Source organism: Diuraphis noxia, unplaced genomic scaffold (genome assembly GCF_037042655.1).
Source record: "Diuraphis noxia isolate RWA-SAM2 unplaced genomic scaffold, SU_Dnox_SAM2 contig0004, whole genome shotgun sequence".
Lineage (NCBI taxonomy): Eukaryota > Metazoa > Arthropoda > Insecta > Hemiptera > Aphididae > Diuraphis > Diuraphis noxia.
The window spans coordinates 10,941,081-10,959,611 of NW_028301714.1; the positions used below are offsets into that span (position 1 = coordinate 10,941,081).

The 18,531-nt window shown below is 29.9% G+C and overlaps 1 protein-coding gene across 1 annotated transcript in view; it reads left to right on the forward strand.

The window, feature by feature from the left end:
- The window catches only part of LOC107165799 (protein O-mannosyl-transferase Tmtc2-like), a 103,694-nt gene that overhangs the window by 13,020 nt on the left and 72,143 nt on the right, over positions 1 to 18,531 (forward strand). Inside the window, exon 4 of the mRNA XM_089227937.1 lies at positions 991 to 1,468. Coding sequence (XP_089084063.1) covers positions 991 to 1,468 — 478 coding nt within the window. The remainder of the gene's footprint in view (positions 1 to 990; positions 1,469 to 18,531) is intronic.

The following is an 18,531-nucleotide window of genomic DNA, read 5'->3' on the forward strand; positions in this document are numbered from 1 at the left end:
GAATGCGCGATGATTAGGAGAGGTGTACGAATGACTAGCTTTAGTTTCGTGTAAATAATCTATAATTGTGTTGTAACTACGGAGACCTGAGAATTGTACAATGAGATATGATCAAATAGACTTACAAGTGAAACCATTTGGTGTTTGGCGATATTTTTAGGATAGTGTTAAATCAGAAAGGTTTGTTACTTTTTTGATGTGGATGGGAGGGCCAGAGGCTCCATATTCAGTGGCGTATCTATGTATTTAAGCATAGAGGTGCACCTAATTTTTTGGGCCCCTTATAAAGTTTCAGTTGCTACTTGTTGATTAGGCCGATTAGGGGCTCAAGGGCTCTATTTATAAAACACAGCTAAAGGGCCCTGGTGCAATGCACCTCCTGCACCCCCTCTAAGTACGCCACTGTCCATATTGTGATTTTTGTAAGGCAAGCAGTCTGTATGATCATCACTATAATTAAGTAGTCCCAGGGAGTCCAGTTAGATTAAAGTCGAAAATAAACCGTAAACAAAAAGCATCACTCTCATCTTTTAAACTAAAATGTAAACAAAAAATACAATAGTAGGTATATCTTACATGATAAATAAGACTAATATATATATATATAAATTTTATAGTAATTGTTTATGATATTTTGCTACCATATGATTACCGTTTATGCGAATGTTAAAATATCATTATCATGAAATCTGAATTGTATCATAGTCAACCTGATGTGTGTTTTGTTTCTCCTTATAAACATAATATATGTTTTGTTAGTATATAGACTATAGATCCACGATATTTTTTTATTTGTTCAATGTTATAGATAGAAAAACAAATTTAATTAATTTACACCCACCAATGAGAGTTTTACATTTTTTCTTACTCAACGATTTGGATTTTAATAAGGAGGTGCTAACATTTATATGGGGTGAGGGGAATCGTGACGCCCGCTAAATTGCATCATGAACACGTTTTTATGGAAGTAATTCGCGACGCGTTTCGCAGGTTTTCGGGACTGAAGGCTATGTCGTACCACGCTACCAACGTGGCGCTCCACGGACTGGCCACCGGCCTGGTGCTGTTCGTCGCCCGTACGGTGACGAGCAAGATCGGCGCACTGATGTCCGCCACCCTGTTCGCCGTGCACCCGGTGCACGCGGACGCCGTGGCCTCGGTGGTCGGCCGGGCCGACGTGCTGTCGTGCGTGTTCTTCTTGCTGTCATTCCTGTTCTACGGCTGGCACGTGCGGGCCAGGGACAGCCACCGGCACCACGGCCAACAACAACACGGGCTCGGTGGTCGGCGGCCGCAGCCGTGCTGCGGCAAAAACGGCGACGGCCGTCCGGCGGCCGCTTACCTAGTGTTTTGCGTGCTGTTCGCGCTCCTGTCCATGCTGTCCAAGGAAAACGGCATATCCGTCATGGCTGTGTGCATAGGTTATGAACTCATGCTGCGGCTTAGATCCATCAAGAGGTGGAGCAAGGTGAGTGCGCCCGTTAATCACTAATCACATAATGTTATTTTATATTGACAAGTCAATACGTCTTGATATAATATGCAGTGGAACGATAACTCGAACTGGTTGGTGGCGAAAAAAAATTCGAGTTATCGAAAATTCGACTTACTGAAGTTCACACATCGACTTATAGAGGTTTGAGTTATCGAGGTTCCACCGTATATGAATATCAATGATGATTACAAGCGAATAAATGATTTAAAATTAAGAATTCACAATCGCAAAAAGTATCAAGTATTTAAATTTTCCGATAAAAAATAGGGAGATGTAGGTAACCAGTAGAATCATATGTGTCGAGTGTACCTCGCCATTGAATAATACGTGTAACGAACATTAATGGCCGTTGTCACACTATCCGTTTAAGGGTCCGTCAATGCCAACTGGAGATTATAGTAAATAGTTACTAGATAATATCCGAAAAATCATATAATATATGATATTTAGGTATATTAATATTAGCTTAACGATTTTCACTTGACAAGTACATTATTAATGTACGTGGTATTCGGCTATGTTTGTATACTGTAGGTCGTTAATTAAAATGACTTATTCGTGACAAGACAGTTTTCATAATTGAATTGACGATGTTACGCTAACATACGCCATAATCCTATATCAAAATTCGTCAATAGTCTTAATTAATGATGTACTTAGAATCAATATAAATTAATATTATTATGGATTACATGAAATTATAAAAAATTTCTCATCCGTATGAATCGTCATAATAATAATTAACAATTTCGTTTTTGCGTATATTAATTTATAATATACTTTTTTTTTAAATAAAATGGATATTTACAAAAAATATATTAACAAACGAGTCTTAAATCAACAACATTATGTTTGCCTCATTTTAGATTTAAATAACTGTTAGGGAGAATAATATAGTTACCTAGCTATAAAATTGTCAAATTATAAAAATGGGACATAAATTTGAGTTATAACAATCGTAAGACACTAGTTGCTGGCGAGGAATACGTTATTGAACGAATAATAATAGTTAGAAATAACAATTATGTTCTTTTATTTATTCATTTTTATAATGTTTAAAAAAATTATAATGTACCTTGAGAACATTATTTCAGAAAATATGGAAATTCTGAATGCCAAGAGTTTTTCGTGTATTACAATGGTTTATTATTTTGTCATGCATATTACATCTATATATATATATAAAAATGGAGACAAAAAATTCGAAATTGCATCAGTTGAGAACGGCTGGGCCGATTTGGCTCAATTTTTTTTTAAATGATAGAGAATGTCGGGGAGCGGGTTTATAGCATAAATTATGGACCTAACTCCCCTGAGTTAGAGATTTAGAGACAAAAACTGAGTTACACCGGTGGCGCCCTCTAGCAGATAAAAATAAAAATAAAAATCTATATATATAAAAATGGAGACAAAAATGTATAACAATTCATCAATTGAGAACGGCTGAACCGATTTCGCTCACTCTTTTTTTGTTTGGGTCGGAATTACGTGCGTTATGAATTCATTTACTCTTGTTACCTACAATTTTTTTCGATTAATTCTGCACCTTATAAATACACCCTAAAATTGACAATATTATTATTGCCTAAATATATAGGGAAAAAAACACATTGAAATTCGAAGTCGAGTTTCCAATATTTGGTTTTAAAATTCAAAATATGCAGTGGCCGTTTTTTAAAAATAAAAATAATAGTAAACATGCTATACAATATATTATGAAGACGTCACACCAGCGTGTGTTGTCTCCGTTTTACATACGTACGATACAGAAAATTTTCGTTTGCCAATTTCAATATTGTTCTATTTTGGAATTTCGGTATTAGAATAAATTGGAATATTATACAATAAATTTAGAATCAAATTTATTATCTAGAGCCTCACGCAGAATTCTATTTATAGTATTATTTTTAAGTAAGTTATGATTTTAAGAAACTGTGCATTTTAAAATAATAATAATAAATATTAATATAAACGAAAAAATAATATCAATAACATCCTAAGTTGAGCCCTAGATAATAATCTTATATTTAAATTTTATAATAGGTCAATTCACTCTTGTATTAAACTATAACAGCACGCTATTGAAACTGGAAAACGAAAATTTTCTTTTCTTCACGTCACATGTGGGTGTGCAGTCATCTTAAGCATATAATATTAATAATCCCTCCTACATGTCATATATAATATATAGATGCTGAAGTACGAGTATACAGTGCCCGGTATGGCGTGTACCCGTGTACATAATAGGTGGTATACACAGAGTATGTATATAGATGAGACGAATTCTGGCGGTATACCTATGAGCACCTAGTCGAGTTCCCTATTTATTCAATGCAAATTGTTTTCAACAGTCAATATAACCTAATGACGAAAGGCATTGTTTACAGTATAGGTATTATAATATAATGCAGGTACCGGAGTTTAATATTGACAAGTCCCCGTGTGCAGGAACCTTTGAAAGCCATGTGGTATCGCGATTCACACATATGTGATCCCCCGGACAATGTATATGCTGAGAGCGTATATACATATTCTGTTGAATATATATATATACATATATAAATTGAATGTTATGTATATTTACCAGTGTATATACGATATAATACACTGAGCGCTTTGTGCACTGCTATAGCTTCCGGTTATGAGCTGCTGCAATAACTGCTTACGGGTAGGAGTATATAGTTGTAGTATTATACGTATAATATGTAATGCTGCACCTCTATATTATATTCAAATATCGTTATCGCGTCGAAATTGTGTGTAAAAAAAAAATGTAAAATAATAATACTAAATATCGTCTGCCCGCAATACAAACGATTAGAGAGAAGGGATGAGATAACGTGAAACAGAACGATATAATATGCGGTTAGGAGCGATCGAAATTAAAAAAAAATTCTAAAAACATATATGTACCTACGTTCTACGTTAAAATCTAATCGAAGTTTTGCCTTTTAGTCCGCGCCCGATCGCGTATAATTACGCATTGAATAACGCACACGAATCGAATAAATTAAAAACTGACGCACAAGCCCGCGGTGCAGTATTATATAACAATATGCATAATATGTACCTTTATTATATACGTGAAATATAAAATCAAATCGGTGAATTACGTTCACGAATATCGCGTTAACGTCGAGTCGTACACATTTACCCTAATGACGCAGGGTCGTCGTTTCATATATTTTAGGATTATAAATTCCAAACCATCTCGGTTGTTTCGTGATCGAAATAATGAACGTCGAACTCACTCGAGAGGTTTTATTTATGTAACACCTTTAATACTATATAATAGGTAAATTATAATAGGTTATATATTATAATGATATTAAATATGGGTAAGGTAGTGGTGACGACGTCAGAAGCGTCAATATTGTATTGTTATTTATTATAAAATATTATAATAGATAGGTGCGCAATGATTATTTTTCTTCTCTTCTTCTTCTTTGGCTTTACAGTTTTTTAAGAATTTTTGCAGTGATTATTAAGTGAGATAATTATTATTTGATTTCATATTGTCATTATATATTCACGTAGTTATTACGGCCACAAAGATGGTTTGGAAAACACAATCATAGTGTTTCAATAAGACGTTAATATTAAATTAGTATTCGTATTTATTTATTAGGTATAATATTTTATAGTATCTCACAGTTATAATATGTTATCTAATATCTATACTAGGCCAATGGCTAGAGCATATGACAATAATATCACGTTAAATATGTATTATTATTATAATAATTCATTATGCCATATCTGTCATCAAACTATAAAAATTCGCCTTCCTTAATTATAACAATTTTTAAATTACAAATTTAATTATAATATATTATATATTATACGTCCTTAAATGTGGATGCTTTGCATTTATAAGTTATAACCTTATAAGCTGAATCGACATTTATTTCTTAAACAATAGGAGAATAATATTTTTATAATATTTATTCATACCAACATTCTTAGATACATGTAAAAAACAATATTTTACATCAAAATAATATATTTTAATTATTTAATACACACATTTGGTATGCATTTAATATGATTAAATAATATTTTTATAAAAAAATTAATGATAACAATAACAATTAAGTAAAGTATTTTTTCGAATAGGTAATTAATTTTTGTGAAATGTAATTCGTAAGAAATTTTGGATAGATAATCTTGACATTGTTTTAATTTATCGTTCATACCGTCAGAATGGAATTCTTTATTCGAAAACTTGTGTGTATTTTTTTTTTAATGTCAAATGAAACAACACCATTAACTTGGTGAAACAAGGCGTCCAACAAACGAAAACGAAACGTAGGTGGAAAATAACAATTCGATCAAAAACCATTATAGTCGCGCGTTCGCATTCACCTACATGCACTGTCAAACAGTCGCGGGTGGTATGTGCAGATTCGATTAGGAACTTTGCCAGCGCATATTAAACGGATATATTTTCTCTCGTTTCGAAAACACCGTCACACTGAGGGCAATATAAAAAGTTACTCTTCCACCCCTCTGGGACCACCCTCGTGCACGAAAAAAAAAATGTCGAGTGTAAATGTTTCTTAACACGAGGTTTTTTCCACCGCATAATCGAATAGGTTTGTAACGCGATATCACACACTTTAATATTCAAGTATAAAAACAAACAAGAAAAACCAATAAACAAGTTAAACACAATTTGAAGCCACCACCTGATGGATGTTTACGGAAGCTTTTCAACCATGTAACGACTTTTAAACGAGTTGTTACAAAGTGTAGTTACTCTAAAATCAGCATTCCCTCTCTCCCGTGCTCTATATTTTTTATTAAACAGTTGTATACGCGAAATCCCGTATCTATGGACTATGGTAATGAGAGCGTTTCCCAAGCGCCGGTGCCACCACCAGCCTCCAGCAATATTGTATATGGTATGGTTATGTAAATTATGATTGTAGGTACACAATATTTCAATATCAGAGATTGTACTCTATGGTTGATGCATTTTGAATTCAAACCATCGTTATTATTTTTTTTTTATGTAATTATTATTACATTCCTTTTAATTGATGGTGGGTATACATTATATCAATTACTATTTAATAAATAATTCATGACGGTATTCAACAAACTCGAAGTCTGATGGAAAATACAAATCAAGTATAGGTACATATATCGGGGTTATATTATTACAGGCTCCGATACACACGACTAACATACAGTATAAAAATGCACTGCACGTGTTATTTCGAAATTGTACAAACGACTCAAACGTGAAAATTGTTTATTTTTTTCCTTCCGTATTTCTATTATTATTATTTGTCTTGTTCCGTCTGTTCGTTTGTTTTACTAGATTTGGCCGATGGCTACAAGAAGTGGAGTAGCTTCGTAATGGAATCTGTTATTGACAGATAACTTTCACGATTGAAAAGTGAGTGTCCCGGACGTTCGTTTTTGTTTCCCAACACATGTCAGCCGAGTACGCCTTACCACCCACCGCGTGTCCCTATATTGGAATGAAAATTATTCTTTAAGAGTTTCCTACTATAATTTATCTTTTCCATCGACATAAAGTTGTCCAGGTCTATTTCCACCTTGAATTTAACACACGCTATACTTACTTATGTTGCGTTTATACCTACACAATAGCACTTCAGTTCGCAGAATTACAAGTATTTTTTTTTTGTATGTATACATCAATAAAATAACATTTGTTTTATACATGTTCAATTTTATTTTTTAAGTAGGTACAGGTGAATTTAAATTACGAGAATAACTTTAAATCTTAAGGTAAAAATCAATCAGTAGCATCCTAACACACATCTATCTTTTATTATTATTCTTGAAATATTTTTTAGATGTACATATAGTTTTTGTAATTCAATCAATATCGAGTGAAAATAACCAATAAAAAAATTGCATAATATCAGTCAATGCTGAAATTGTTGAGTTTTCTAATAATTTTGTTGTCAAGAAAGTTGTCTTCATGTGTCATATTCCTGATACTCCACGGATAAATATACCTGCATGATATTATTGTTACCATTTACAACTCAAACTTGAGTATTAACCTAACAATAAGGGTCGTGGAGATTTCTTTTTGACGTGGACCCCTCGGAAGAGAACGAGGAAAGTGATCTTTGCAATAGCGTTCGATGTTACTCAAGGATTTCGGCACTCGACTGTCAGAGTAAAATGATTTGGGGTGGAGTCGAATGAAGCCGGTCGGAGAAGGGAGCATATAAGCCGATTGAAGTGTTCTTATATACATACAAACACAGTACGTACAAATACACACACACACACACATACACACACATACACACACACATACACACACACATACGCAAACATTTATATACATCATATGATGTTGGAGAAAAATTGCCAGGAATAGTCCAGAGACATATTTCAATATAAAAGAAAGAAAAATCCCACACATACACGTTTATATATATATAAATATATTGAGTATGGAGGTACTTATATTGGTTGTGATGTGAACGGAACCGGCTTAAAGAGCTTACGTCATACATATATATTATACATGTATGTATACATGCTGGGATATGGAATTATGTAAGGATGGACATTTTTATATGGCAATACCTACATGGCTATATATTCTGCAGTAGTATGTAGTTACTTTTTTGTAGTCCGACATAATGTAATTCCTTTTTACATGCTAGTCTAGACAAAATCTTTTTTTTTTTGGAAGGATGAGTGCTTTGTGACCGATAGAAATTCTTCATTGGGATTTATAAATTGCACGTTATAATGTTATACATAGAAGAATACTACTAGCCCTTTTTCGCAACGCTGCACAATAGTCATAAACGTTCTTTTATTTTATTTAAAAATTTTTTTTTTCTAGTATCCCGAATCACTGAAAAATCTGATTTTAAACGTTAATCAAAAGTAAATTTGATATTACATAATTACTTGTAATTCGACGTTAAAGTAAACAATTATTTATATAAAGTCTATGGTAACAATTATATAATTGTTATTGATATAAGTGAAAAAAAATGGTGGGATGCAGTTCTGATATTTCTATAAGCCATGGAAATAAATTTTGCATGCACTTTTATTTCAGTATCGTATCAATCTGGAATTATATTTATAATTCTATATTAGAGTTGATACTTATTTCTCAGAATATTATGGAATTATTAATGCAGAAAAACATATTTATACAGTGTTAGTAAATATTAAATATACAGTCGTTAGCAGTACAGATTTATTATTCTAAATGCATTTTCTCTACAAAAGTGAAAAAAAAATTGTAAATATTAAAAATTGATAACCATTCGATATTTATTTTGAAAATACTACATTGTATTTATTTTATCTTTCAACAACAAATAATTTATAATTGTGCGTATTAATTATTGAAGTATAAAAAATTACTAACTACAATTACGTAGTAGGTACTATTGTCTATGGATAATGAATAAAAGTAACGGCTTTGTGCTTGTTTTTTCAAAATTGATATCAGTTATTATTGTACTTTATCACAGAAAATGATTTAAATGATTAAGTTTATTCAAATATAGGTTCATTGTATGAATTTTAATGGCAATATATTTGGAATAGTTTCCATTACTACTGAATGATGTTCTATAATATGCGAAATAATATCGATTGTAGAATTGTCTCTAAATCAAATTAACTATGATTGTTAAGTATGTTTATTTGGGATAAACATACTTAACTTGGAAGTTCAAACTTTGAAGTTCTATATTTACATAGATATTATATATTATATCGTGCAAATTTTAAATATTTAATTATAAAACCGTTTCGGAAAAGTCAAAAGCTCGAAAACGTTCGTGACGCCTATTTTAGATACATGGAGCCACAGAGATCACTTTTCAAATTTTCAATGTTAAGTTATTTTAAGAAAGTCTGTAATATAATATTATTAAAAAAAAGCAAGCTCGATTTTATAATACCCCGTCTCAATTCCATTTATAATGAATATTACTTAATCGTATCATTCAAATATAAAAACTTGACTTAAATCAAAATTTCATTACTTTAATTTTTTTTTTTCATACAAAATAAAAGTACTCTTATAATATATATTATTTACCTGACGCCAATTTAATGTTAATTTAAATTAACATTTTTATTTACACCATAAGCGCCTGCATTTTACCCCCCCCCCCCCCCCCCTCACATCATCAACTTGGTCATATTTTGTTTTCAATTTATATAATAATATGATATGGTTATTGTATAGTATTATATTAAAATAATATAATAGTATTATAATACCATATTATCTTAACCTCAAAATCGACATTTTAGTGAATATTCACTGAATAAATATAAATAATTTAGGCATTCTTATCAATTTGTATCATGTTTATCATCTCTTATCGGTACAAATAAGTTAAGCAATAAAAATAAAAACAATAACTAAAACAAAACTTCTTGAATATTAGGCAGATCAATGTTGAATGTTATAAAATACCTGCAGGTTAAGTTTTATTGGGGGTAGAAAGATTAAATTTGTCCATTTTAATGTACACCGCCTTTTTATGATTACAAAACATTAAAACGAGTTAAGTGCCAGGAGGATGTACAAAAACTTATTTGTTAAATATTGTTAGACTTGTTTTAGTTGACTCAAACGTAAATACACAGTTTTCTTAATGTATAATTTGATTTACTACCATATACTATAATATTTTATTGTTATTATTTTCTTTCTGAAGTGAATCGATTAAATATTTTATAATTTTCATTTATAAAAAATTCATAGGGGTGTTAGAATTCCTATAGGGCATTCAAAACATTGAAATTATGTGATGTGTTTTACAGGATTTAAACTCAATATCTAAGCTGTTTAAAAATAATTATGATTATTTCGTAGCACAAAATTTCAATCCAATAATTTTAATATTTTATGGATAACTGAATTCGGTAATGAACCGTTTATAATAATTATATTCTACACAACAGATAGTCAGCTTATGATAATATTAAATCCATGATAATTACAAATTAAGTTTGTCAATCAATAGATTATTGTACGGTATTATTATAGTCTGAAATCTGGATAGAGGATACGCATTTTGATAATTTTATTCATCCAACAATAAGTTATTATTAAAATCATATTATATATCAAAGTTATGTAACCACAAAAATGTATTTATAAAACTTTTACCATGGTAGTCTATAAATCTAACTGTGTTGTGATGTTTCCATTTAAATATTTTATGCAGTGTTAAGAAATTGTTTTTTTTTTTTCGTGTAAGAGAAAAAATAAAGACAACATTTGAGGAAATCCCGTCAACTCGAAAATAGTGCAGATGTGCAAAAATTATTTAATACATATTTAAAATTATATTTTTGTAATCTTTTTAAAAATATAAAACATTACCTATATGGCTATACGTATCTAAATCTAAAAACCTTTCATTTTTAAGCTTACTGTCCCCAACCATACGTAAATAATTTGCATATCTAACGTTTCGAAATAAAAAAAATCTTCAGAGTGATTCAACAATCATATTCACCCGCTATTACCCTTTAATAATGAATGTCTTATTTAAATATTGGTTTTAAGTATACTTAAACACCATATTTTAAAATAAGTACCTAGATTTGTTTATATATAACCTATTATTTGTGGATTCGTTGACGAAACAAAGGTCTTTTTTCAAATGAGAATCATTTATTATAAATTGTGAAGTAGGTAATTTTTTTAAATCGTATAGTTATATTTAATTAAAAAATGTATTGAGTTAAAATAATTTTTACACAACGTAAACACCATAAAATAAAAGAATATGAGTATTTGAAAATAATTTAGTATATAATTTTGTTTTTTTCAGAATGATAAAAATCCAAATTGTTAAACTACACGTCTTGTGTACCAATTTTTCATCAATATAAAGCCTCTGCATTTTAATATTAATATTAAGTTTAGTTTAGGCATTTGGTTGTTTTCTGTGAAAGTGATGATAACTATGGTAAGAAGCGTTTAAAAAAAATAATATTTTTACTGATTTTCACATACAAACACGTCAAGATGTAAAATAATAATAAATATTATATACATCATAAATTTGTCTTGTACACCACAAAGGCATTTACTGTTGAGGGCATAGGCGTGCACACCGAGTATGCAGGGTATGCCGCTGCATAGTCTGCGGCTTCACTTAAGGAGTCCATGTTTATCATACCAAAGCATTTTTGATAATATATCTTAATTTTATAGTGTTTTAAAAAATGTTTTTAGTTTTAAATTTTCTCGTGACCAACAAGATAATCTAAACTATTGACGTAGGTAACAACTTTATACATATGTCAAAAATTATTTAAAGACATTCAATATAGTATAAACTTAAATTTTAAAAAATAATACGTTTTGTTTTTATAAATATAATTCAATTTGAGAGCCCCTATTTTTCTTATTGCATAACCTGAGAATAATGTTTGCGCACGCCTATAGTTATTGAGGGTCAAGCAAAATTTAAAAAGAATAACATATACTTCCAGATAAAACGAGACAGGACACAAATGGAATCGTGATCTACCCTGGCCAACATTTCTATCCGTACAGTTTATTAAAGTGTTATTTTCCACCGATAAACCTTAAAAAAGAATAGTCCATCGCCTCCCTCGCTGTTCTCATCGCATCCCCTCACTGCCTAAAATAAATCGTTTACGCGTGACCGTCACAAGTAAAATGTATTATATTTTGGAAAATATAATAGGAAATTTTGACGAAAATGATTAATTATCATATCTATATTTAAGCTAACCTCGTTACCTGTAGTCAGACGAAACACGTCAATCGCTTTCTCAATATAACTACACGGCACGCGCCTGGGGTCAAGTCAAGGTAAAATTCAGGTCATCCATCTATATTATTCACTGCAGATTCCTTATTGTAATAGATGTTCAATTAATATTGACCATGTTAACGTCTCCTCTACAATTTAGTTGTTTAGAATTTATCAGATTTACTTAAAAAATGTAGTTATAATCTTTTCGTATGACAATAAATTACATAATAAAAAATAGCATGAATAATATAAATTATTCTTAGAAATAAATACTGATCCACCCGTCTCCTTTGATCTAAAGAATACATTTTCATTGTAGAACGATTAGATATGAAAATTATAATATTATGTTTTGATGGGATATTATTGAGGAGAAAGGGAAATAATGGCAATCTTTTAAATCCATTCATGTCTGTCACAGTATAACATTTTTATTTTTCTCAAAAATTGAGTTATTACATTACTAGGTATACCTGAGTGATTCGAGGTACGGTTTTGGTTGGATGAAAGACGGAATAACTTTCATGACGGTCTCTATGAAAAACAATGTTTTCGCGTTTGACGTCAATATGTTATCTATGTTTAATAGGCTCTACTTACTGTGGCTATTAGTAGAGCTTGCGCTGAATGGTTTCTCTAATCTGTACTATTATAAAAAAAAATATTAGTTATTTGTGAATAATTATAGTACATACGACGTCTAAGAGTTGTATTCAATTCGAGTATTTACGATAAACTACGTCGCTGTCTAATTTATTAAATAATGCAATAAAAATTTTTAAATTATGTTAAATTTAGGAGATAGAACAGTTGGTAATACACACATTAATAATAAAACATTTTTTTATGGACAAAATAATTTCAATATATTTTCCCGTGTAGATAATGTAGGTATGCGAGTTGACAGATATAATTTGATTTTTGTGTAGATTTAAAGCATGGTGGGTTCGGACTAGAGTTTAGATCGTATTTTATTGGCTCTTGATTTTTTATTGGAATATCACTCAAAAATTTGAGAGCATATGGACTTTCATTCTATAATCGAAGTAAAATAAAAATTACTAAATTTCGATATGGGTGAACTGTAACGTGAAAACTTGGGGGTTAGGAGGCGGATTCTTTTCGAGGCACCGCCCACCCACTCTGTCTGTAATATTGTGTAGAGTTATATATTTCAAAGTCATCGCGTGGCATCGAAATACACTTTATAACACGAGTGTAATTGTTTAATATGATAATATGTATATTGTAAACGACGGAGTACCTACATATTATGTGCGATATATATATAATATTATATACTACCATATAATATTATTATTATTATTACATTTATTTATAGATGTTTCATAAAAATAGATACATTATATCTGGGTTCATATTCAATAATCAATAATGGATAAAAAAAAAAAGGACATAGAAAGCAAAATCGGTAGGTACAACGAAATCATAACGGTCCATATCAAAAGTCATCAAAGAAGTGATGATTTGTACAACTAATTTTTGTTTCACAATAATATATTACTGCATAAAAACCTCCCCTTCTCTCTATGTTACATCACTCCACCACCAACCCAATGAACTACGTTATATTATAATAATTTTCGATTATATTGGTATAATGTATTATTATGATTATCTGCTATTATGTCGTAGTATTGGTGTGTCAAATCGTCGTGATACCTTATGGACTATATATGTTACACATGAAAAACAAAAGGTAAGATTATGATCGTCCGTATAATATGATAAAATAATAATATTGTAAACGTGTGGGAACCCTCTCCCTAACCTAACCTAACCACGTGTGAATCCCAATCATAAGCAGTTAAATATCAGTGTACGCAAAGACTTCTACTGCTTACCGTTTATAATATTGTATTATAGCCATAGTGCATTATTATATATTATTATTTAGATTCTTAATACAGTACAGCCGCTGATGGTACAGCCAATAGTCGTTCACGAGCAATTGAGCAATTAGTCCGTCGTCGCCGTATAGTGTTAAGCCAAACGTTCCATAACTGCTAATACCGTAAAACATCAAAAAAATGATTTCATTATATTTTAATACGGGACAAAGTTCAGATAGCAATAGTTAACTAATATATAACCCAAACGTGTATACAATTCGAAATGCGTTATAAGCAGACATATACATTAAGTTAAATATTAAAAGATGATAAAAATATTAAAATAAACTTTTGTTCGTTTTGCAGCATTGTATAATATTATTATATCTTATTCAATCAAAATGATAATTTATGATAATATTTTATTATGATGTAATAATATAGTGTCATAGTAATTAATATTGTTATTGCCGTGTCACATCTTAATGGTACCTATAATAACTTACTGATACTAATAATATTAACTTATAAAATACCTATTCATATTTATATTTATATTATTATAACTATTTAAGGGCAGAAAAAAAATAGAAAGATTATAATATTATGATAAAATAGTAATATTGCAATTGTGTGGGGACCACGTGTGAATCACAATCGCGACCCGGTGAATATCGGTGTTTGCGAAGATTACGGTCGCTATAACAGTTTATATTATTATATGGTGTATTTGTATATCATATTATTGTAATGCTAATGCAGTATAGCCGCTGATGGTGCAGCCTTTAGTCGTTCACGAGCGATTAGTCCGTCGCCACCGCGGTGTTCAGCCCAACGTTCCATAACCGGATAAACCCCCAACCAACCGTGTTTTGATTAAAACGCGGTAAAGCGTGCGTTAACCGAATTACATAGCGTGTTTATAATCATAATAGTAATAATAATAATACAACGTATACGATACCGAGGCGAGATGCAAGTAGGTACCTGCGTATATTCTGTATATATATATAATATATATATATTACTATACAATCTCATGTGTATGTATACATTAAACATATAAATATTTAACTTATATATGTATAATTGTATATTATGTATATAATATGTATTATATTATATCGTGTACAACAGTGGAGTAACTGTAACGCTTTGTGGCCCGGCAGCGACTATGTCAGCGGACCCTTTAAACACTACAATATAATATAGGCTTGTGTTGTGTAGGTCGGATGAAACCGAACAATTTGTTCTTTAAACTTAATTGCTTGTGCAATAGATATACTGCAGTGGGTTTTGTATTAAAAAATAGGCGTTACATTTCTGCACCTAATTCGTACTTATTCTTTTTCGGTCGGCAAAAAAACTTGCCGAGTTTTTATTTTGTGTAAAGTTATATGCCAAAAGGTGTTATATTTTTGTTTGTGTTTCACCTTGAATAAGGATTGAACGATTTTCAATTTTTATTTTTTTATTTTTTTTGTTTGATAAAAATTCATTATTTATAAATCGATAGGAATATGCTATGAACTTTTTCATGAAAATATTGTTTGATATTATACATGTTATCGTATAGAAAGGTGTAAATAAAATTGGTGTACATTCGTTGGCCGGCGTGTTGTATAGGCAATTTCGATACATAACGCGTGTAGGTGGCTTTCGAACAAGATCTCACTATAATAATAACCACACGAATTTAATATTTTATTATCAACAATAATTAAGACGTATCTATCCACCATATGCGACTATAGTTTTAAGTTTTAACAATTTAATTTAATAGCATAATATGACCTTACCACTGCAAATTCAATGGTTTCAAATTACGAGACGACGGGTGACGGTGAGTGACTTCACAGGGCCTATACCTGCACAGTGTTATACCTATGTTTTTATATCTGGTTATAGACACAGTTGTTAATAGAAATTAGAAACCATACTTCGAGGTTGAACGAATATCAATAAAAATAAATGACATAATAAGAAGGTAATCTTGTTGGTTATATGTACGAACGAATAAAGTTATTATGAACGGTTATATTTTGTTTTTATATTATGTGTACTCTGAAAGTAAGGGAAACATAAATATTAAATAGATCATCTCGTGAAATAAAATAAATAGTATCAAAATATAGCTGAACGGGAAAACATAACAAGACATAATAATACATAACAATAATAATATGTAAACGTAAATTATAGAGGTTCAAACAGCTCAAACAATATTTATATAATAATATAGTTAGGTACAATAAAATATATTTTAAGTGGTTTTTGAAACGATTGACACTCCTAATTGTCACAATAATACCATAATTTTAACTCTAAATAAAATTTGAATTGAATTCACTTAATGTTGTTGTTGGGGGCATGAATAAACAATTAAAATATTGTTGCTTAGTGCGTAAATATACTAATTAATAGTTATATACAATAGCTAGTGTAGTCAAGCAATAGTTCGCTTTTGTGGGGTAAAATAAATTCGTTTTTTCAGGTTTGTATTTTTTCATTAAACAAGCTGTAATGCGAAAAAATTGTTTTTGTAAAATTAATTATTATACTTGTTGGACCAAACATTGTTTCCTTTGAACTCGAAATTTGAGTGTTTTTAAAATTCCATAATCCATTGTTCTTCAATTTTCCGAGTCTTAAAATAATATTATGAACATGGTGAAATCAAATATGCACTCTTTCATATATTATAATTGGAAGGTAATAGGTATTGTATTATTATAGCTTTATATTATGCACATTATGTTATGTATAATATACTATATAGGTACTTATTAAAATAATTCTGAGATATATCATTTAATATACAAGCAAATATATATATATATATATGTTATTAAATTATTCGGAATCACGTGCTTTGAAGGATACATCTACTAATATATGTAAATATATACAATATCGTAAAATCTGCTCAATGATAACTATAACATCCAAACATACTATTACGCGTTATTTTAAAATAATATTTATTTTTTTTTTTATTGATCACAAAAAAACATTGACAGCAGAGGCCAATTAGTTACAGAAGGTTAAAAGATATGTATGAATAAATGTTTACAACGATATTTACAAAGATGAGTTCTAATTAGAATGGGATGAACTTTTTTTTATATATGATTGTAGTGATTGTACAATTTGGAGTGTTTAAAAAATTCAATAAATCTGAGTTATTTTTAGGATTGGGACCGAAAAATGATAAATTATTAAATTACGTATAATATATAGTTGTCTTTTTTGATAACGGGTTTTGTTTGGAATTTGATCCGTTCAGTGATATATTTAATAACTATCTTACATTTTTAATTAGTATGTAAATTGGATTTAACTAAGATTATTATAATTAATATTATTATGTGTATGTACTTATTATAAAGTTAATTATATTAAATTTCTACTTTATAAATTATTTTCGTTTATGAGAGACTTTGGACGGATAAGAGTTGCAGAAGGGGTCTTTGAAATATAAGTAAGCCAAGGTAGTAAGAGATACATCGTTTCGATATTAATTTTCGGTTCGTGTATTTTTCACACGCTCCATTCGGCCGTATCGGACGCTATTTTTAAACGCCGTTTTATTTTACGAGGTGTTTTCGTATGAAAAAAATCCTGTTTATTTACCTATTACACGCTCCGGTTATTTCAAATTAACAAAATAATAATTTATTTATATTTTATTATACCTGCCGCCACCCTTTGATTTATGAGCACCAACCATGTTAGTATAAAATAATTTATATATTTTTATATAATATCAACGATATGGTGTTTTTTATTTTTTTTCCATAAAAATTAGGACTTCAAACAATTTGAGCACTTGCAGTTTTTTTCAAACGTTACTCGCGTTTATGGTCATGTTTGGATATTTTTAGTCACATCGATAAGAATCATGTCTTACATATCTTTATGAATTTAATAAAATTATATGCAAAAGCATAAACTATTATTATACTGTGATTATTATAGATTGATTTTCTAAATCAAACCAGTTATTCAATATTTTAGATTCTGAACGGAGTGATGAATGTATTGATTTTACAATGATGTGTATTTTTTATTTTTTTTGTTTTTTTTTTTTGTGTCTGTGTACAGCATAACTAGTCGAAATAATGCTTCAATTTCAAACATTGGGGGTGGTTTCCGATGGAAAAGTGAATACCCTTGGTGCATTATAGAGATAAAAAGTAAACATTTTCCAACAGTTTTCAAACAAATCGAGAAAAACAGAATTTTTCACAAAACTAGTTTTCGAACAAATCGATGTTTTTATATGGTTGTAATACAAAAACTAATCACTGTAAATACTTTAAATTTTCTCCAAATGTATATGTTAGTGTTACCTATATACAGTTTAATTTTCAAAAATGTTTGACTTTTTTTGAGTTATTTATAG